Here is a 23878-nt window from a genome sequence, read left to right as displayed (position 1 = left end):
AGCATTCTTTCTAGTCCAACTTCTCACAAAAAAAAAATTAGCCAAGGGTGATCTAATAATGCATTTAGACAATTATAAAACTTGTCCTACACATAGAAATACAGCTATTAGTAAAATAGAGAGAATATTATCTTACATTTTTCCAAAAAATCTTTTGTATGTATCTCTTGAGAGTGTCTTTTATTCATGAAATATTTCTATTTTTATTAAGCAGAATCACAAATGAACAAATAAACATGGCAAAGTACAAACAACAAAACAACACAACAAGGATTAGGTCCAACAAAAGGTTGTGTGTATACACTGCTACTGGATGGTTAGAAAGAAAACTGTTTAAGGTGCCTGATATCAGTTTATCAGGGATTAGCCAACTCTTGTTCAGCCTTACAGATTGTTTTTCTTTAGATGTCAGTGTGTCGCCTGTAAAATATTTCCCCGAAGTGAATTTCTGAAGTTATGTCTTCAACAACATGGAGAAAAACCTCCTTGAAAACACATTTTCATAATTCTATTTCCTTTACTCTCTGTAACTTAAATCCAGTCAGTTCAGTCACTGGGTTCAATCAGTGCTCTTGGTTATGCTGACTCGGTGGTCTTTTGGCTTCTTCCTATTACTTTTTCTTGGTGCGATCTAAGATCACTGTTCAGGGTCAGATAAACAGTTAAATATGAATTGTATTCCTAGAGGATTTTGGTTATGCAGGATTTGTGACACTGGGGCAGTGATTCAGCAACAGGCATTTTTCTCTATCAATATTCAGTATTAATTTGTGTAGCTGCAGCAGCCAAATGATGCTGTGATCAGACCATCTGCTGTGATTGTGAGACAGAAGAGAAGATATAAACAGAAAATTCTATCATGATTATTTACACTATATGTGCGGCAGTGAGAAAACCTTTTCTGCAGCAATTTAGGTCAAGTGTTGCAGTAGTGCAGGTTGAGATAATCTTAGAAATGAATTAGAGGCACCCCTTAGTTAAAGCATCTGTCAGATAAGATCGGCTCTCACAGCTGGGTTTAAATATGAATGATAATGATTCATCTGGTTTCTTTCTCTTTTATCTCTAAGTGAAATAAGTATAAGAAAGAATTCAGTCTTCATCTTTGAGTTAAAGCCCCGAAGATTTTCCCTTTGGTTTGAGTAACTATGGTGACACCAGGTGCTCCACTGTTTGATGGTTAAAAGAAACAATTGTGATCACGTCAGCTAAAAGAAACTGGATGGGTGGATGGATGGATGGGTGGATGGATGGATGGATGGATGGATGGATGGACAGACATATTCCGGCATGGATGGATCACGGAATGGGACTAGAGGGTCACTAATCCCACCTAAAATCTGATTGGTTCCTGAAGTGCCCCTGTCCTGTCCCTGTGCACAAAATGTGGCACTGTGTAGATGAGCAGTATCCCAGATCTCCTTCTTCCAGTATTTTTTTTTTTTTAAAGTGAGAACCGTTACACCGAAAGGAGCAGTCTTTTGGGTTTAGTTGGACTACTTCTGTAAAACCAGGATTCTGACTTATAACCACTCACAAGAATGAGTCATACCTTGTATCCATTTTATTATACCTAAATTTACTCTAGCTGTACAACCACTTTAAAAATAGAGAAAAGGCTTTCAAAAAGTGTGCCAAAAAAAAAAAAAAACACTAGAGGGAAATCCCTGAGTGTAGAGCTTGAGCTACTAATGTGACTTTACTATGACTTTCATTCAGTGGAACTGATTTAACTATTTAACGACCCGAGCCTGTGACATTACATAAGATAACTACAGTCATTTCATGTCAATCTTTCTGAAGTCAGTGCAGATGCCGGGTGTGTGTGTGTGTGTGTGGGGGGGGGGGTTTCCTTTGGGGTACTTCTTCAGCTTCTCCTTTTAGCGTCAGGAAGCGGCGTTAGGAAGCAGGACAGACGCCCTTGAGCAGCTGCGGACGTGCGCGCACCGCTGGAGGCAGTCGAGTCACGGCGCGGAGCTGAGCGCGGAACTCCGGCTGATGTTAGCGGTACCGTGGGAGACGAGAGGACGGGAGTTGGGTGGGCATGACATGTGAGCGTAAGTCCGCACAGATGCAACAAATACCCAAAGTATGTCTGCGGCGCAGGACGGTCGATGCTCGGAGGGACTTGACACAGGTGAAGGAGAGCACCGCTGCGTATTCCACTGATTTGGATTCTTTCCCTTTTGCCTTCTCGCGGTGAGAGGGGACCGACAAGACGGCTGTAGCTCCCCGCGCCTGCTTCACACTGCGTCCGTCTGCGGGCGTCAAGCTGCGGCAGGCAAGGAGAGGGACCGAGGAAGAGGAGTCGTTGCTTAACTAACACTGTCAAAGCGGCTGAATCAAGACACGCCGACTGGCTGCAGACAGAGAGGACACTATGTCAAAGGAGACAAGAGGGAAAGGTGAGCGGGCTCTGAACGTGTGGTCTGGTGTTAACAGGTAGGGACGTGCGTCTCGTCGCTGCGCACAGACGCACAGGAATGCGCGGCAGCCAAAATAGATCTTCAACAAATTCTCCCTTCTGTCTGTCCCCGAGTCACTCGGTCAGTCCGTCCTGTTTGCGTTTTGTGTGTCTGTGCAGGTGTTGCAACGAAATGTGAGTCCTTTCAGAATCCGATTCCATCTAGAAAAAAACAAACAAACCCCCAAAACAAAGGATTGACCAAATCCGTTAGTGACCCGCTCAACTACAGACCTTTTTGGTCGCGCCTCTCAGCTGGAAACGCGTCTCTGTGAGGTACCACTGCTGCTCCCCATCGCTACACGGGGGATGATACTATTTTCAGCAGCACCTATTGAAATTCAGGATGTGACTATTAGGGAAAGGCAAACGTGCGGCTGAAATTCTCAGGTCAAGTCTGGTCGCAACTTATTCTTTTTTGTGCTTTCTTCTCAGCATCAGAAATAAAATACAAAAATGACTTACTAAGGATAAGTGAGAACCAACAATGCAAGGATGGGTGGGTTGTGGATTGTGATAAGCTGCTGAAGAGCTTCACTCCTGTCCATTGGTTTGTTTATTTGTTTACTTGTCAGCAGGATGCTGCACAGGACAGGACAGGAGCTATTATAATTTAAAGTCTTTCAAAAAAAGCACCACTGTCTGTCTGAGAATATGCCTGCATGGATAGTTTGTGTTTTATGCAAATTTAACAACCCTGGCGTTGTTCTCTGTTAACCTTTAATTATTATCTTAATTAAATCGTTATATTACAAACAGAACAACAACAACTCAAAGGCTGCAGGCTCTATAGTCTCTTAGGTAGGTGGAGGTTCATCACACACACACACACACACACACACACACACACACACACACACACACACACACACACACACACACACACACACACACACACACACACACACACACACCGAGGTGAGGTGAGGTCCATTGTACCTCAGATGACTTTATTGTGTAGAGCCGGTGATCTCTGCCATAGCAGCAGGTTCTGAGGTGCAGCAGGCAGATATGTCCTGATTCTGGGTTTTTACATTTGTTCATTCAGTTTAAATATAATGTTTTTTTTTCCTCCTTTGGCAAAGAATGACTTATGAAATAGCAAACGATCCACATCACTTGTTTATTGGGCTGGCCTACCTCCAATGGGGCCAGTGGGATGATCACGGTTTCGCTGCCCCAGCAGTGGCGTACTGGCACATGTCATTTTGTCCTCAGTACTTGCTGATTGTGGTGAGTTAAATAACAAGGGACTGGCTATTTGTTGGATAAAGGCATTTAGGCAATTTAGACTCAGGAGTGCTCACAAAACTCAAGCATGACCAAGAAGCACAAAGCAGTCCTAAAATAGAGAACGGTATTTCTTAAACTGGGCCAAGAAATAAATCATTTGTGCACTTCAAACCCTGTGAGTGCATTTTACAGTTGATCTGGATAAAGGGACTTATTTTAGGGATCTATTGCCAGTTTTTGCCACAGCATGGTAACTGATTTCCAAGGAGCTCCCTGTGAAGTGAGGTTAGATAATTATTTATAGATTATTTTTCCACTCAGAGGTGTAACCTGTTGCATTTAGGTTAACACTACTTAAGGATGTGTACTACTGACTGATGATTATTTTTTTGATGCAAAAGGGAATTATTTATTTTAATTATCAGACACTGGATAAAATATAACACAAAGGGACAATGTCACTATTTAAAGGATGTATATAAATCATAAGCTTAAGTGTCAAAGAATAGCACATGGGTGTAAAACCCTGATAAATGTACTGGCAGTTTTCTTCAGCCAGAGGTCCTTGATTTATTTCCCCTGTATGCATCAGCTCAGATGCAGAGCAGTAGAGCATTGACTGCATATTTTCCAAGTAAAGGCTATCTGTTCTGTATGTGACTTTTGTGCTCCTATCTTTCCCATGCAACAAGACTGGAAAGTGAATTTCTGTGCAGGAATCAATGAAGTGTCAGATCATTAGGCTATTACTCTTAGTGGCGACAGCATGTGCTGCAGAAAGAGGTGATTTTATTCAGTGTGGTTTGTGCTTTAAAATTCCCCTGCCTCTGAAATTGCAGTTGTATCCTCAGTTAATGCATTTCTTTCTTTGTTTAAATATTTTTACAAACTGCTAATTGAAACAGCGCTACATTGAGGTTTTGGGTTGCATCAACTCCTCATTAAACTATCATTAATACATCTTTAGGTGCATTAAAATGGGTAAAGATGTGTTGTCTGTATCTTCTAGTTAAGCTCTTGTATAAGTATCCCATGATGCCATGTTTCTATGACTGCAACATTATATCCAGCATATTCTATATTCATGTTAACATGGACCCCAAAAGTCTTCAAACATTTCCTTATTTGAAGAGATGATACAATAGTTCAAAGATCAAATTAGCTGCTAACTGCTAAATTTTGCTTTTTAAATCACTCGTTTGTGTGTCATAAGTTAGCCAAAGTCATAAATCTCACCCCTCCCATCCTACCGCCTCACCAGTTTGCTCCTTTTATACAGACATTGTTTCTACAATGTCAGAGGTGGAACTCAGCAGCAGCTCAGAGGTGGAACAACAGTGATCTCCCATTATGCCTTTGTAATATTTATGCAAAACATTGAGGTAAATAAAGACACAACATTCCTGTCTGAGGCAGGCGGGTGAAAAGGCTAACTATGCACTATTAAATGCTCCTAGGGGATAGTCGGATGTTTACATTGATCAAGGTCTGAAAAAGTTTTGGGCGGTCTCTACTTTCTTCAGTGAGACACAAATAACTGCTTTATCCAGAAATGTGTCGTGAATCTCTCATGCCATGGCTCAAGTTAAAAGATGATCGTGCGCTACGTGGTCGTAGCGTACAGCTCTGTGTGAAGCGACTCAGAGAGCTTCATCTCATTATTCACATTATACATCCTCACCACTGACGTGGGCCTCAGCTCGTCGCAAGGAAAGGAATGAAAGCTGCCAGAATCACTTTGAGAGTTTCCCCAATCACAAGTGCTGCTGTTTGAAACCAGAGTTGGCCTGTTGGTCATTTCAGTACAGACTAAATATGATGTCAACTTTTTGGTATTTAGTCTTTCCAGTTAAATGTGAGCTTCAACGATTTGATTACCAGCTGTAATCTTTTTAATTCTGTGCACAAACCGGATCAAGTCATATTTTGTGGCTTCTTTCAGACTGAGCTGTCTAGTTGCATTGTGGGTTTGATGGTGTCAGGGTTTGACATGAAAGGAGAATATGTGGAATAAAAGTGGAGATATTTCTTGTTCAGCTCCATTGATTTTGATCTTTTTTTTAATAATGTGAGTCCATCAATGATAAAAGAGTCCGGCCCAAAAATGATGGAGTACTCTTACATTTTGACATTGTCAATATCACTAAAAATGGTAACAGACTGAATCTGAAATCAGACTGTGTCCTATGCTGTGTTATCTACTGAAAAACGTGTGTGACCAAAAGTTTATTCTGCTCAAAGATTAAGCAAGCAGTCGTGTTGTGGTTGACTGATTATTTACATTCTCAACAGATGCAGCAGGATGACTTTGCAGTTAATCTTAATTATTTTGTATTGAGTCTTACCATAAAATCCACTTGCTAATGGAAACTTGACTGTGAGACTCACATTACTTCATCAGTTCCACCTGGACCATGTGATGTACCGGCAGATTGATGGCAACGTGTATCATGTGTGCGGTTACCCTCAGTACAGTCATAGCTCAAGCATGCAGTGCGTCATCATGTGTTGCTTGACCCGGGTTCACAGTGGAATATGTCGAGTAGCGCTCAAGAGAACATTCAGAGTCTCACCATCATGGCCGGAACACACTTTCATTTTATGGCTTTCTCTTTCAGCATGCTGATTTTATCTCGGTCATTTTCAATTATGGTCTGCAGGGAATTCCATGCTTATTAATTCAAATTCAGATTTTCTGCCTTCATTCACGTGTGACCAAAATCTCTCCAGTAGGGACTGTGGGAGGAAAAAATTGTTGATGTAAATGACTTTTTAAAAAAAAAATTAATCGGTACAATAACCAACATGTCAGAGTTATGTAACCTTCATTGCCTTCTTGTCACATTTTAACAGTCAGATTTACTGACTGTCAATCAAAACAGCAGAGAGACTCATGTTGTGATCCTGAATTCTGGAAAATATCTGAGCAGACTAATAACGAACTGAAAATTAGGGCTGTGCTGAGCTTCAGCCCTCAAAATAAAGGAGGCGTGAAGAAAACTTAAAAGAGCATTAATGTCTGTGATGTTGCTCCCGGGGTGTAAATATTGTTCTGTTGTGCTCTGATTCTCATTCAAACACTTTCACAGCTGCGAACATCCCAGTCTTTATTGGCCACTGAGGTGGGTGCATCTTTTAATGAGCCCCATATTTCAAGCAGCTGGTGTGGGAATTCAAAGCAGAACCCGTCGCCGCGTGCCTGTTTGTCTCTGCTCCGGGCTACATCCCCCTCCTTGCCTGAGCTGTGACTTCAAATGTTCTGGAAATGTCTTTAAGAACTTTTCTAATCACCTCTGGTCTTTGTCATCCCCCCTACCAGAACCCGACTAACCCCAACTGTTCATCCTTCCGATGATTTCATGACAAGTACGGGGCTCAATGTGATATATTACTCCATTTTACTGTTAGTGCGCCTAACATTTACTGGGGGAAAAAAAGTGTTTTTTCATTTGCTGTCTTCATAATATAAATGGGTAGCTTACCTGCTGTTTCACTGGGATTCAGCAACAAGCTAAAAATAGAACTGAAGGACTCTGATAAATGCTCTTCCTACTTCTCTCTGCATCCTTGTGTTTTTGTGCTTGCCAGAAAAGTGAATGCTAACAATGAATGTTAGCCTTGTGATTGTGATTCTTCATACTCATGTCTTGTCACACAATTTAAGATAACCTGAATACTTAATAGGGTGTGTTCCTCTGCTGTAGCTGCTGTGTTGTTATCAGGCTGTCAAATACTCTCCAGACAGCCTGTTAACACAAGCCGCACCACAATGTTCTCTGGATTCTTCAGAGACGTCCGCGGATGATTTCAGCAAGTGACCTCTGTTATTTTATTTGATCATACAAAACACTGTTAATTTAAATTTAATAGCTGTTTGTCACGGGGAAGCACACTGGGACCCAGCTGATCACAATGCACACAGGCTTCCTGCTATTCCTGCTAGACCACATCCAGGCTCACCTGGATGTGGTCACTTGTTGTTTGTCTCTGCAGAATGTCCTGACGTCACACTGGTTTCTGGATAAAGTAGAGCACAAAAATGAACGGTTTTCCTTTCTGCTTTTACTGGCAACAAAGATGCGCTTAGAATTTTTGAAATAGGCTTTTTTGAAAGCAATATTGCTCAGTGCTCTAATTCCTGCTTCACATTTAAATGGATGCGCCAGCATGAAAAAAAATGTAAGTACGCTCATGCATTCTGAGTTGGAAGCAACTGTCATGAGCCTCTTGTTGAAATTTCTTTCACTCTGTCAGCCGGCTTTTTGGAAAATTCTCACAGCAGAAGATTATTAGAAATGTTCTTCAACAGAAATTAAGCAGCAATTGGATAATTGCTTGAAATAATTGTTGAAGCAAACGGGTAGTAAAGAGGAATGAATGAAAAAATTGTTCAAGCAATGATACATTAATACTGTATTTGGTGGTTTGAGCTTCTCAGATGATGACACATGGTAGGTTTTTGCTTTATGATATTAGCTGAATATTTTTTGTATTCTTCTCTTCCTTTGGGTGTGTCCCGTTAGGGGTCACCACAGACTGTCATCCTTCTCCATGTCATTCTGTCTTCTGCATCCTCCTCTCTAACACCCGCCGCCTTCATGTCTTCCTTCACCACATCTATCAATCTTCTCTTTGGTCTTCCTCATGCCCAGCAGCTCCATCCTCATCATCATTTCACCAACTTACTGAACATCTCTCCTCTGGATGTTTGCAAACCAACAAAGTCTGCTCTCTTTAACTTTGTCTCCTAAACATCTCACCTTGGCTGTTCCTCTGATAAATTTAATTTCTGATCCTATCCAACCTGGTCACTCCTAGAGAGAACCTCAACATCTTCATATCCACCACCTCCAGCTCAGCTTCCTGTCTCTAATCTGTACATCATGGCTGGCCTCAAATAGTACAAGGATTCAACTGTTTTGATTCACTCCTAACTTTCTTATGGATTTACTTGAAGGAAAAAGCCCCAGCAACAGTTAGTCACTGGTGAATGTAGTGAACAAGCTCTTTTTAAAAGTTGTTGAGAAGACTAAATTGAAAAATATGTATGTCAGTCATCAAGCATTGTTGTTCCCCCATCTTCCCAAATCACACGCAAATACTTCAATCATGCACCAAAATTTAGATTTTAGAACAGTATCCACTTTAAGACCCAACAATCAAATTTTATATCAGCAAAGCTTCGACTTGATAAGAGTCCCCATCTGCAGCCGGGATGTACAGTACTATATGCTGCCATTATGGTACTGACAGTAGTGAAGCGTCTGCAGGCTTTGTGAGCCTGATTATTACCCTCCCCATAATGTAACAGTCCATCAACAATCGATGTACATGCTGATCAGTGCAGCTGCAGTGCAGCTAAATAGAATCCAGAGGTTAATGTCTGCAAGGACAATCTATGGCATATTCACAATTTTTTAGGACAGATCAATCTCATCTATGGCTCTAACTGGGTGCATAGATTGATTTTAACTGTGTGCAGAAATGAGGTTTAATTAAATTAGACGACAGGCTATTAATAGCTATTTCCAGCTCGCAGAGGAACAGACAGACTTTATTGTTTTCCTTTTGGGCACAGGACATTAAACAGGCCCAGCAGACTGAAGCGTCATCTTTTTCTATCTGTGTGGCTTTCTTAGAGTTACATTTCGGGTTCGTGAGATTTCCATTCTAGGCGTGGGTAATGCTTGTTAATACTGTACGTTTGTGGTGCAGAGGCCCTTCTCATTTCCTCCCCTCGCACGGTTTATAAGGCAAGCATTATTGGATATCCTTTTTTTTTAATGGGAGAATCAAAACTCTGCTTATGTGACTTGTCCAATAATCACTCGGAGGAGGTTTGCGTCACTGGAGAGCCCTTCTGCCCTTCCTCTCTGTCTAATGGCAGCCATCTGTTATGACCCAGTTTGCACTCTGGGGTGATGGTTGGTTGCTTGGCGCTTACATTCTTGGATATCAAATACAACTAATTACAAAAATAAGGAGATTGGCACTCATGGAGCTTACAGACCATCTGGGTCAGAAAGCATTGGCGGCAATGACAGACTCCTTTAGGATCAATGCAGACCACCTGATGCAAAGCAGATGAGGTGTCTCAGGAGGAGGTATTCATATTTTTCCTCCATATTATTCTCAACATCTTGAGCACTTTTTGAGTACTGTCTCCAGAAATGAATCTGCTAAGGGGATCAGTGGCTTTTACACCTAAAGTTTACATCATAATCTGTGTTGTGCATGTAGTACAATATACAATAGTAGCTAATAAGAAAAAAAAACAACCCCACATACATACACTAAATTGTATTTCACTGCTATTGATTATTATTTTTTACTAGCTAACACATTTGGTTGGCTTTCATTTGTCGAATGAAAATGTTGGAAATTCAAAATCCCATATTGCAAAAAACATAAATGTTGGTTTATTGATGGAAGAAACACAAACACTTCATTCACTTTGCAGGTGCATCTTCTCCGACTAAATATTCACTGAACAGGAAAAGATGGTGGCAGTCGAAAATATCAGATGTGTGTGGAGAGACGGAGATGCTGCAGATGCACTGCTGAGTTGATAAATTTAATACAAGCAGCAAATCTCGTTTTTCTGCAATTACTGTGCTTCAGTAAATGCATTGGAGGTAGTTGTACTGTTGTTCTGGATTTGATATTTCCTCTCCAGAGGTTTAATAATCCATCTTGATTCAGGAATTACCACACTTGAATCTCTATTTATGCCATTTTTACAAGTACAGCTTTTGGGGGGAACGTCTGTGCAATTTGTGGAAATGGTGCCATCCTGTGAAAGGAACCTTCGAAATGATTCAGCCACATTTAAAGCCAGCTGCGTGTTGAACACATGGATGATCTGACACAGCTACAAGAGACCCCAGGGTCGCTGAATCAGACTAAAAACTGAAACATTCAAACTGTGTTATTCTTAAATATTGTATGTGGGATGTTAGAGTTTATTTTCTATTTGTCATGAAAATCGTCATCCTCCATGTCGGACCTGCTCTATCTGTCTCTTGTATTTTCCATGTGCAGTCCAAGATCTTTTGGCGTGATTTAGCAGAGTACAGATGTTTATTGGGGTAGATAGATGGATGAATGAGTTCAATTATAAACTCTAATGGAGCTGTTCTCAAGCCATTTTTTAAGTTTACTCTTGTAAACATCCTGAATCTTCAACAATTGCCTTCCAAGAGAACATTTCCATTCGTATTACAGGTTTACACGTCTGTACTGAATGTGAATGTGTGTGAAATTAACACTTGGCATAAACAGACAATCCAGTCTCGATTAATAATTTATAAGGTTTGTTGCAGAGGAATAACCTCACGTCCCCTACTGTCTGTAGGGTGAAAGATGTTCTCACAGTCAAAGAGAGAGAGAGAGCAAAATTTGATTCTGCTTTTTGATCCATAGTTTCAGACACATCAGCAGCAATATTTAAATACTGACAGATAAGGGATATTGATTTATTTTCTTACCTTATTCTCCACATTTGAATCTTTTGGGAAAAATTTCAAATAGCAGACATTATTTTGGCTTAAATCAACTTCATACTTGCAGCTAAAGTGAAGGCGGAAGATTTTTGAGATTGTTATTCCTTTAAAATGTAGAAGATTCTGATTTTGCAACATTGTCAGTTCTTTTTAGATTAAAGCTAATACTTTAAACAAGGCCTGTGTGTGAAGGAATGGGTTCTTTCACACTAAAAAGTTGATAAAATGAACCGGAAATATGCTTTTTATTGTTTACTTGTCAGCAGTTGTCAAAAAATCAGGACAGACCTAAATATTGTTATTCCTTGTTGCTAGTCTGCTCTGATTTTCAGTCCTGCTGGTTGTGTGATTGTAATGTTCAGTTGTCTCAGGCATTCACTCAGCATCTTTGGGGATATACTGTACTGTAATGCCCTGCAGGGAGCTCCAGCAATCATATCCATAACCTAGAGGGGAAGGCAGTATCGCTTGGCGATAAGCACTCCAGTGAAGGACTTAGTAGTGCAAGACGAATGCAAGTATTTTTTGTAACTTATTTAAAATGTTTTTTTTCCAGTTATGCAGCATTAAAACAATAGATTTATTTATTTTAAATTGTGTAAATTCCTTAACTCAAGAGGGACTTCTTGTTATTTATCAGAAGAGTTTTTTTTTTTTTAAGCTTGACCTTCCTTGAAGCTACAAATACTGTTCCTTGAGCCTCCCTGAGCGTCTAGAGACAAGTGCACGACCAAAAAGAACCTTTTTTTTTTTTTTTTTTTACATTAAATGTAAGCAGTGTCGGAGCCAAAGCGATGACAGAGAGAACCAGAGCTATCCCTGAAACAAGCAGCAGAATATGTTCAACAGTCCTTACAACCACACAAATGAATCAAATTCAATAAGATTATACAGCTGACATATCAGGGAAGACTTTCCTGAATGAACCAGAATGCGCAGCAGCTCCAGCTCTGCTGCATCAGTTACCTGTTGCGTCAGCTCACCTGCGTGGGGGCAGCACACGGAACATTAATCACCAAATGGCAGCTGCTGAGTTTGAGGGCACTCATCTCACTCTCCATTTAAAGATGGGCTCATGAGTTCAGCTGCTCTGACTGCATTTCCATTCTATTGCCTTGCTTTTGTTCTATATATTTTGTTATGTGCTGCATCGTACTTGCTTCCTCCCTCTAATGCTCCAGGTGAAGTTCGACTTTTCTGACAACCAGAAACATGGGTGTTAAAGATCAAAACATACTGCAGATGATGATGATGTAATATGAAATACTAACCCATTCAGTGAAGGAAGAAAAAGCATTGAGTGTAATGATGCACAGATGTATAGACTAATGTTCCTATGATGTCAAATTTATGATTTGAGATTCATGGTTTCTTCCTGCATTTTGTTGATGTGTATTTTCGTCTCCAAAGAGAAGGTGCCATTTTGGTGTTTTTAGGTCTCCCACTGCTGTTAATTTGACACAAATTTGCTGGATACCCAGTGGAGTGATGCAGTGCAGGATGCAGGAGAAATGCCGCTGTCAGTTTGTTCGTTGAAGCACAATCAATGTTCACACAAGCGCTCCCTCCCCGAGTCCTTCAGTCGTCATTAGATAGAGGCCTTTTTGACAGGGTTAAACCTCTGTTGTGTTTCTGGGCTCACAAAGGCCCTGGAGAACAGTCTGTTGAGGACTAGAGTTACTGAGGAGGAAGAATAGAATACTGTGTATAGATTCAGCTTCTACCAAAGTTATTGGCCATGATAAGAGTTTACTTCTAGAACGTCTTATTCTCCTTGTCAGATGAAAAAGTTACATTACAATACTACCGTATTTTATTTCATTTATGTGTTGTTTTTATATCTTGTAACTGTTTCTAGTACGTCTTAGGGAATAGTACTTTTGTATTTAGAATAGAAACGACATTGAAATGACCTTTATTAAAATGAAATTTAATAAATGACAACCTACAAACAATTTAACTTAGGAACCACCTCTTGGAAACCAATTGTGTTTGTACGTCGAAGACTACCAAATGAAGAAATTCAAGTTTATTTATAAGTCATGCATTCTAAAGTTTGTGTGAATGTAAGCTTCAAATATTAGAGCAGGTAAGAATGGGGATCATGTGAAGTATTTTATGAGCTGCTGGGTGGTTTTATTCGTGGGAACTCAGTGGTATTTATTACATTATTATATGTTCCACTGAATAATCTGTGTAACCAGCTTCTAAATCCATCTTGTTAAACGGAGTGAGAAGTAGGACGACCACTACAGTAAGTTCCGTCAGTCATTTTTTTTTCCATACACGTCTATGTCTCAAGAGATCGCACACATTCTTGATGAAATCAAGTGTGTGATGCTTCATTACTTTTGAATCTTGTAGTGTGTACATATTTGAGATATAAGATAGGGTAATCTGTTATGTTTCTGCACATGCGTGGGATGTAGCCAGATTTCGAACTTGGTTATATAAAAATTCTTGTACTCCTTTCGTATCAAGAGAAATAAATTTTGTGGATAATTGCAAAACACGGTCTATTGTTCCGTTTGGCTTTGTGTGTTTGCAATTTCCTCAAACTGTTTTTTGTGCATCATGGACGTTCAAGACATCCTTTGTGATGGTTCTTTGTTGTTCGCAGTGGTTTTATATCTGGGTTCTACAGAGGGAACAGAACATGCTGTAAATCTCCTTTCATCCATGCTGTTGTATCTGAAGGTCAATAAAAAGACCTACTGGCTTTCTTGCTGAGACACTTGTGTGTTACGACACCATGCATAGAGAAGTTCATTTGGACCTTCTCACCTGCTGTGAGTCTCTAAAGGCCATCTTTCCCCACTGAGGGAAAACACACTTTGCTTTTCATTGTGCAGTTTTTAAAGAGTAACTAAAGGGCAAAAATATGCATACAGTTAATTAGTCCATCCGAGAGATGGGAGAATAGTGACTTTGACTGTATTCCAGTGGAAAAGCAGAATGTCTTATTTTTCCTTTCTGACCCACAGGATCGTCCCGAAAGCACAGCGCCACACACTGGTGTCTGCAGAACATAGCACAAGAATCAGTCGACAGCTCAGACGAGGAGTTCTTCGATGCCAGAGGTTGGTACTCCATTGTCTGTGTCCTTTTCATTTCGCCCCCCCCCCCCCCGTGGTTTTTCTTTCTCTTCGACAGTTTGTGGGCACTTCTCAGGAGGCATTATTGATGGCTGCATAATGTGATTGGCCAGGAAGACTAAAACAAACAGAGCTCACACACACACACGCACGCACGCACGCACACACACACACACACATCAATGATTTATCTTGTTTAATCTGCTGTTTAATGTATTGATTGATGATTTCGTTCATTAGGAAACTATCTTATTATGTCTTATTTTGCACAGAGAACTGAACAACCTTAGTTCTCATAAAGGTACCATATTATCTTGTATTTAATTTCACACATTTGTCAGACATCTAGCTACGCTGTATTTAAAATTTATTGCCCAAAACTAATCTATGGTTCTGAATTTCACCGCTCTAAAAGTTGCTCAAATGAGCTAATGGGCTACGGACATGTAACTTAGCCGGCACGTTGTTATTAAAAATGAAACGCAAGAATTTTGGGGTTTACTCACCTTTTTAAACACACTGTTATTAATATGAACATACATGTTTATTTAGAGAGCAGAAAAAAAACTGTTTTTCATAATGACTCCTTTACATTTTAGACAAAGAAAAAATACTGTACAATGATCCATAATTGACCTGGAGGATATTTTGGATTTTTACCTTGAGTAATGGCTTGAATTATTAGAAGAACTCCAGACTACTTTTCTGTCTGTTGAATAATTGACTGATCATGTTAATGTTTTATGTCCACTAAAAGAGGAGTCATCATGTGCAAAAACCCTATAGAGCTCTTAAATGTTAAGTTTATGGGAAACTCAAGGTTGATGAGCGTTAAGTTCCAATAGTTGAAAAAAGACCTATTAACCTTCTGTATTAAAAGCCTTGCAAATGTAGGACAGCTGCAGTGAACAAATCACGGGACCCATTAGCGTCGGTTCTGGTCTATAGGAATATCATTTAACTTGAATTTGACTTTTTGTGCCCGAATGAAATCTGACTTCAGAGAATCAGATTGTAGAACACACCCTCAAGAGCGGCTAACAGAAGGGTCTTGTAGTAACTGTGTGAGTTGATTCAAAGCAATTTTCCTGTCTGCTCCACTTGTGGACACTCTTGTTTTATTCAAGATGTCAGACTTACCAGAAATAGACACACTTGTGAACTACATATCTACTACAATCCTTTTCATAGTCCCAGTGGGACTTCTTCAGTGATTAAGTTGGACACTTAGGACACTAGTTATTCACTACGAGTGCTTATTCACAAGAGAATGATGATAGAGCTACAAATTTACCCACTTAGGGTTTTTATTATAACATGTTCTGATTTCATATAATTTCTGCAATCATGGATGTGTTGAGAGTGCCTGGTGTGAAAAATTACTATAAATGATATGTGGTCATCTGGAGTGTATTCACCTCCATTTTTACTTTTGTGTGTGGAGATTCCATTAAAAGATTTTCCATTCTCCTGTTATTCAGTCATTTTAATCTAATTTCTTTTCCTCCTGCTTCAATCTTTCATGAACTCCCTTCACAAAACTTGGATTTCCCTTCACCCTCTTTCCCTTCTGCATTCAGCCCAAGAAACACTTGTTGACTGAACACTCTCTGAAATCCATGATATATTTATTCTTATCTCAGCTGTCAGACAGCAGAGACATGAGTTGCTCCAAGTGCATTTTGGGAAACTAAATTCACGGTACCTGTCAATCTTGAGGATCTGCTGTGAAAATAGATGTGCAAATGCTTTGTATGAGCAGATGTACCTCATCATCCCGACACTATCTGCAGCTCAAGATGCGACCCTCAGCTGTGAAATGTCTGCAGTGGGTGTGAAGGGAGCACGAGACAGGGACCTCTTTAGTCTCTTTTAATTGGAAGCCATGGGAAGACACTGCACAACTTTTAAAAAATGACCAGCTGTTTCTATTGCATATGGCTGCTTTTCATGTCATTTGAGTTACATGAGTCAGCCTTTGTTTGTACAGTCAACATGCAAACAGATGGTTAGCTTAGCTTAACGTGAAGACTGGAAGCAGGAACAGCTGGTCTGGATCTATCCTAGTAGCCACCAGCCCCTCATGACTTCCTTATTATCATGTCCTAGTTGATTTCATTAATATGTGCAAAACAGAAGTGTTAAAATGTCATGCTGTCATTTTACTACTTTAACACATTCTTGTTTGTATAACACTTAATTTGTGACAGTAACAGTTGCTGCTAGAAGTTTTTAACTTTGGACAAATCAAATAAAAATTTGATTTGTCCAACACTCCGGGCGCATTGGTGTCCTTCCTGCCTGGACTGTTCCTTACCGCACACCTCCAGCTGGGATAGAATCCAGCACCCCACGACCCGTAACATCGGAAGAAGTGGGTATATGTGTGTGTGTATGTGTATATATATATATATATATATATACACACACACACACACACACACACACACACACACACACACACACACACACACACACACACACACACACACACACACACACACACACACACACATGTATGTTTATATACTGCTCACAAAAATTAAAGGAACACTTAAAAGAAACACATTAGATACATCAGATCTCAATATGAAGTTGGATATCTATACAAATACCGATACGGCAATGTCTTTGGAACAAAAGGATGCCAAGTCTTTTAATGGAAATAAAAGTCTTCAGCCTACAGAGGGCTTATTTGTGTAGACACCCTAAAATCAGAGTGAAATGAAGATGTGGCAGGCTAGTCCATTTTTTCAAAAACTTAATTTCTGCAACCAAAATGCTTTTCAGTATCTTGTGTGGCCCCCACGAGCTTGTATGCATGCTTGACAATGTCGCGGCATGCTCCTAATGAGATGACGGATGGTGTCTTGTGGAATTTCCTCCCAGATCTGTATGAGGGCATCCCTGAGCTGTTGTACAGTCTGAGGAGCAACCTGGTGGCGCCTAATGGACCTAAACATAATGTCCCACAGATGTTCTATCGGGTTTAAGTCAGGAGATCGTGAAGGCCATTCAATTGTTTCAATTCCTTCATCCTCCACGTACTGTCTGCGTACTCTTGCCACGTGAGACCGGGCACTGTCATGCATTAGGAGGAAACAAGGCCCACTACAGGACGTCGGACCCTCAGGCCACCTTCAGGAAGTCTGTTCCTGATTGTTTGGTAGAGACATTCACACCAGTGGCCCTCTGGAGGTCATTCTGTAGTGCACAAGCAGTGCTCAGCCTGTTCTGCCTTGCACAAAGGAGCAGGTATCGGTCCTGCTGATGGGTTGAAGATCTTCTACGGCCCTGTCCAGCTCTCCAAGAATAACCACCAGTTATTCTCCTGAAATCTCCTCCAGTTTCTGGAGATTGTGCTGGGAGACACATTAAACCTTCTTGCTGCAGCACGTGTGGATGTGCCATCATGGAGAAGTTGGACGAGCTGTGCAACTTCTGTAGGGTTAAGGAATCGCCTCATACTGCCAGTAGAGATAATTACTTAAGGCAAAACCAGCACGAGTGGAAAACCAGCCAAAAAAGATCAAGAGGGAGAAACTTGAAATGACCTCCACATGTAAAACCAGTCCTGTTTTGAGGGTTTTCTAAAAGTTGCCACTGTAGTGCACCTGTTGTTCATATCATGAACACCAATACAGCTGAAAGTGATTTAACAATGCCCTCAGCTGCTTAACCAATCAGAAAATCATCAGACAGGTTTAACTGATTTCATGCCAGGCCCAGTTAAAAAAGTGTTCCTTTAATTTTTGTGAGCAGTGTATATGTTTGGGGGTGGCAGTACCTCAGTCCACTAAGTCTTGGGCTGGGGATCGGAAGTCACTGGTTCAAGACCCAAGTTGGCCAAAACATCAGTCGCCTCGAGCCGCCTCCCACTGCCAGCGTGGGAGGCGTCAGCTCACCTCCTGAGCACTGCCGAGGTGCCCTTGAGCAAGGCACGGCAACTCACAAGCTGCTCACCTAGGCGCACCTGCCCGTCGCTCTTGCCTGCCACGGTATAAATTGCATGCTTGCAGGCCCCTGGTTTGTGTGTGTGCTTGTTTCGGGGGCCTGTACACACACATATATATGCATGTTTAACAAAAACATATAGTAAGAGTAAAAAAATAATTACCCCATGGGGACAATGAAGTAGATTTCTTTCTAAACATAAACTATACTATATAACTGTTATTGCAAATTTGTAGCATAAAGATTTAAGATTACACAAATCTGCCAATTAAAACTAGTAAAGCATTTTTGTCTTGTCTGGTTTGCTGCCTCCATAATCTCTGTCATGTTATTGTCATTGATTTTCAAAGATTCCATCTGCCATGAGGTACAAATGCGGTTCACCACAGGGGATCTGAATTTGAAAAGCATCCTTTTATCCCTTCAAAATGAATGAAAGCAAGGCTGTTTGGATCAACAAAGGGCCTTCATTATGGAAGGAGCCTCACTGAAAGATGAAATACAACAAAAATCCATTTTTGGAGGAAAAATATCTACCTAGAAAAGAGCAGCAGCAGAGGTATCTCGACTGTTTCTTTAATACTTACATTTGCTGTGGTACTCTATTGCCTGTGGGGTGAAAGGAGCGCTCAGGCCTATAAGAAAGGCAGCAAAGTAAATGACTCCAAACATAAACATGCGCTCAGCATGAAGAACGTCTTCCTTACAAGGGAAGCCAGGACTGAGTCATTGCAGAGTTGTTTAAATGATACCTCACTGCAGTCTAACTGCAGTGAGGCATCAGTGAGTTTCTAACTCAAACTCTCCATCTTGGCTTTGCATAAACGCTCTGGTTGTTTTAACATTGTCTGTACAAAGGAGTCACTTCGGCCGTTTGACGTAAAGAGAAGGTGAAAAATTCAGGCTGGAGGGTGATTGAGGACCCGTTTGTCATAATATAGGACTACCGCTCAAACCATCACAATAAGCTTGGGGGAGTTTTATTTATGTGGTTATGATGAATGTTTTCATCCGCTCTATGTAGCCCAGTGGACCTGAAAAAACAAAACAAAACCCAAAAACCCTGAAATTGCATGAAGACTGTCAGGAGTTAGCCCAGCTTCCTGCTAAAAAGGAGAACCGTGACTGTTACCACCACTGATTGTGCTTTATGCATTTTCTTGACTATTCATCATCATCTGTTTTATTATTTGATTAATAAAACAAAGCTAACTATTAGCTAAATAATAATAATATAGTATTTAAAATATTAAAATGTATTTGTGTATCTTATGCAACTACGGCTGGACAATATTCTTAAATATACTAAAATTTCATTTTAGATGCACACAGATGTTATTTCCTGACCTGATTGTATTATATGGCTTAAAGAACAGCACTGAAATCAAGTCATGAATATTCAAGATTGGAAATCCACATAAGGAATCAGTGACGTTTGTTTGGTTAGAAGTTATCACAAGTCATTTGTAAAAATGCTTCACTTAAATAAATATCAGTTTAACATCAACATAACACCGATTTAATTGAGAAGCTAGAAAAATGTCAAAAAGTAAAAAAATTAATATGAATGTGCATTTTTAATTCTGCTGTTATTTCTCATCCAAATAAAAGAAAGGTCTAAGGACAGATAATGTAATAATTATGCTCCAATTAATGTCCTGTGAGCCAAAATTGTAATTATTCTAAACTTGACACATAGAATATTAATATAAATACCATTGCAAGAACAGGGATGCTGTTACAAAATCCATCAGCATCTCTGTGAGTGTCCCTAATTAGAAGTGAAGACTGAGCCTCCGCTGGTGTTGTTGTGTGTCAACCAGTGTTTGCGTAGCGTGGAGTGGAGGCAGCACAGCCGTTGGATGGATGGTTTGATGCTGTCATCACTGTTGATCAAGTCCTCTGTCAGCTGTGCAGCTGCCACTGGCAAAGCCTCCACACATCATGGCAGCCCCCTTTCTGGCCTGCAGTGACGATGAAAACAGAAATGTACCTCCGTCAGAGCAACAAACATCACTCCACATGCAAACACTCTGAAAGATCAAAGTGTTGATAGTGAGGGGCGTCGTCACCAGGCCAACTCTCGTGTTCCCACTGCTCGCACTCAATATGTTAATTTTCCACTAGCGGCAGGTCAAAATCCAGTTTATCTGCTGTGCAATACACAAACTGGTGCTCTTGTGTGTGAGTACTCCAATGAAGACAGATAAGAAGTCATTTGAAGTTCAAATTGGTAAAAGAAGAATACAAAAATGTTAGAATAAAGGCTGATGTGAAGAGAGACATGCATTTACAGGTAGTCCTCGAGCTACTACCACAATTGGCTGCTCGTAAAGCTGAGTTGTTTACAAGTTGTTATTTAGTACGGTAAATTTCACCATTTGAAATCATTTAAATGTCATTACTGCTCTAAATATGAAAGTACTATTCCCTAAGACTTACCAGAAACAATTAAAGGACATAAAAACAACACATAAATGAAAAAAAGTACTGGAGTACCGTAATGTAACTTTTATATCTCTACCTCATGACATGACATGACATGACATGACATGACATGACATGACATGACATGACATGCAATCTTAACCTATAGGGTGTTAATGTTATGCTGCTCGGAGGGGGTTGTGGCAGAAAAGGCAACTACAGCAGTTGGATATGGTGCCGTTCGTATGTTTTATATATTGGATGTTCATATCTTGAGGACTGCTTGTCTATACATACAGTATATTTATATATGTATTGCCATTATAGGCAGCGCGGTGGCACAGTAGGTAGCACTGTAGCTGCACAGCAAGGCCAGGTTCGAGTCCCGCTCCTGTGCGGAGTTTGCATGTTCTCCCCGTGTCTGCGTGGGTTCTCTCCGGGTTCTCCGGCTCAGAAAACCCAATTTAATTGATTGAATTGGCCAGTCTCAAATTATCCATAGGTGTGAGTGTGTTTGTGCGTGTTTGTCTGTCTATATGTGACAGTGCACTGGCGTCGTGCTCTGAGTGTACCCTGCTCCACGCCCCCAGGTAACCCTGTAACCTGTGACAGCGAATGAAGCTATATAAAATGAAAGAATGAATGAATAAGTTGTCACTATTCCAGAAAATGGTTACACGTTTTAATCATCAATCAATCAATCAGCTTTTATTTATATAGCCCTTAATCACATCTGAAGACATTTCAAAGCGCTTTACAGATAGAAAGCCAACAATGCCCAGTGTTTGTCCCATGTTTTGTGTCTTTACTTTGCCAACAGCACCATCTCATCTTCACTAGATTTCTAGAAAATCTCAGCGGGATTGAGGAAACCAGATATTATGTTTCATCCAGAATAATGTGGCTTTGTTTTGTGCTGTCCCTGAGAGAAAATATATGGCTTTCTCTAACATTGTGTCTCTTTCTGAATAGAAATGTGTGGCCAAAAAGATTCAGAAGAGGACAATGGCTTGATTTTAATCTCACAATAGAATGCGTTTATTTAAGAAATGATCAAATGAGGCGTGTAATAAGGGCAGAGACTTTTTTTCTTTTCCTGGAATTCTAAATGTTAAGTCTCATAGGCATAATGTGTGTTTATTTATTTGTGAGGAACTTCTCAGCGTAATGTTTCACTGTTTCCTGCTCAACAGGATTGCTCACTTTTCCTCTTTTCATTCCATCCATGCCTGTAGTGAAAAAAAATGAAAAATCATGTTTCTGCTTTGCCCAGCGTGCTGCTAGTATCTCTCATGGCTCCATCATTCAGCCCCCTATCATCGCTCAACCTCCATTTACATGTCACACATATGAAGCAACATGGCCTTGTGTGGATCAGTGAAAAATGTCATTATTTATATCAGGATAGGCCAACTCAGTTGTCACATTGTTGTGTCATTGACGTGCGCTGACAAATTTGTTGTGCCTTAGTACTGATTCATTGTGTAATTACATGACTTTGAATAGTAAGGGGAATGGACATGAAGGGAAATTAGTGATGTCAGCTGCATCCTCAGTTTGATTCTACAATAAATTGATATGGGAAATAAACCACATTTTGTATGTAAGTAGGACATATATTGATTAGAAGGATGTAAGGTCATTTTGGTGCTGTGTTCAACTCTGAACAATGATTGGATGCAAATTTGAGCATGCTAGGCCAGACGGAAAACCTTTTTGGTAGAAGTCATGAATTCAGGTTATTAAAAAAACCTCACTGTCAACAGATTGTCAGATAGCTACAGATTTTCTTGAAGAAAACAAAATATAATGCATTTTGTCATAAATTTTAGAGATGCTGATTGGGAGATTTAGCTCACTCTGATCCTGTCCTGATCCTGTTTACTTAGCTAAGCTAAGGTTCTCCAGGTTGCAATAAAATTATCATAATTGCATTTCTAAAAATGTCAGATCAATCCTTTTAGGAGACTAATAAATGTTTATATCAATACCTCCATTTGTGCACACATGATGAGAATTGTAACAGGAAATATACTCCCTCCTGCAAAAATATAAGCAAAACAATGAATATTTCTTTCCTCCTGTCATCCTGATGTTCTTTTACTTACAATTGGGCCTCTTTTTGGGTGTCTATTTCAAATTTGCCATTGATCTTTGGATTTGGAACTAAAGCTGGCTCTCTCTGGGATAGAAGTACAGACCAAGAGCAAGAACATCTCATTTCTCTTTGTTAGTTTCTCTGAGCTGTTTGCAAAGGAACACCGATCTTCATCAGTATTTGTAATCCACACCATCCTCTTCGTTTCCCCTCCGTCTTTACTCACTTCTATCCTACCTGCATCTGACAGGTCTGAGGGAGAGTAAATTAATCAGGACCTTTGTCAGATTTCAGTGTTTCTAGAATGTATCCTAGTAAGATTCATCATCCAGAGGATTTACTCAGTCTTCTGTTAACATCCTGTGATGTTTCATTGACACGAAACATGTTAACGGTTGATTAAATTGTTTGGGCCCATTATGTCTTAGATTTCTTAAACATGTACATGTTAATTCAGCAGTGATTATGCTGGTTTTGTTTTGCCGTGATTTTTTTTTTAAATCAAGGAAACTGATGATCATTGATTGATTGTTGTAAAATTTTTGTGAATAAAACCATAAAGCTATAATAAGACCTTATCCTTTGACCTTTTGTTCTTCAGTAGCTCAGAAAAATCTATGTTTAATGTTTAATTTAACATTTCTGGGCTGAATGTCACAAAGTGCCACTGACATCTGGAGCTTTTTCATTCCACGCCTAAGGCCACTGGTGATGGTCATTCACTGATTATTTATTATCAGTGTAATCAATGTAAACACTGCTACAAGTTGTAGGTAAAATGAAGCTGTTGCTGCGTTTCACACAGGACAAGTTTATTTGTAAGAACATTAGAGTAAAGATGAAAGTCTGATGAGGATCCAAGAGGTGACGGTAATTAAATGCTGGCGTGATTGCAGGGATAAAAACTGATTTAAAAAGAATAATGAACATAAATAACACAATGTAAACACATTGAATTATAGGTGTATTCTCATAAGACCATATGTAAACACAGAGGGCTTTAGTTTCTCAACATGAAAAAAGCGTGAGTTAGAGAAGAGCTTTTATGACAAACTCAAGGTTACATTCAATGAGAAAGAAGGCTTTGGTCTAGAATATTGGTCTG

The 23878-nt window shown here is 39.9% G+C and overlaps 1 protein-coding gene across 1 annotated transcript in view; it reads left to right on the top strand.

Moving 5' to 3' along the window:
• The first annotated feature begins 1922 nt into the window (after positions 1 to 1922).
• Positions 1923 to 23878, top strand: part of pitpnm3 (PITPNM family member 3) — an 89326-nt gene continuing 67370 nt past the window's right edge. Inside the window, 2 exon segments of the mRNA XM_068317006.1 lie at positions 1923 to 2405; positions 14184 to 14279. Of these exon segments, the coding sequence (XP_068173107.1) occupies positions 2381 to 2405; positions 14184 to 14279 (121 nt within the window). The 5' untranslated portion in view covers positions 1923 to 2380.

Source organism: Antennarius striatus, chromosome 6, assembly GCF_040054535.1.
Source record: "Antennarius striatus isolate MH-2024 chromosome 6, ASM4005453v1, whole genome shotgun sequence".
Lineage (NCBI taxonomy): Eukaryota > Metazoa > Chordata > Actinopteri > Lophiiformes > Antennariidae > Antennarius > Antennarius striatus.
The sequence above is the reverse complement of the archived record's forward strand: the minus strand, read 5'-3'. Positions and strand labels throughout refer to the sequence as shown.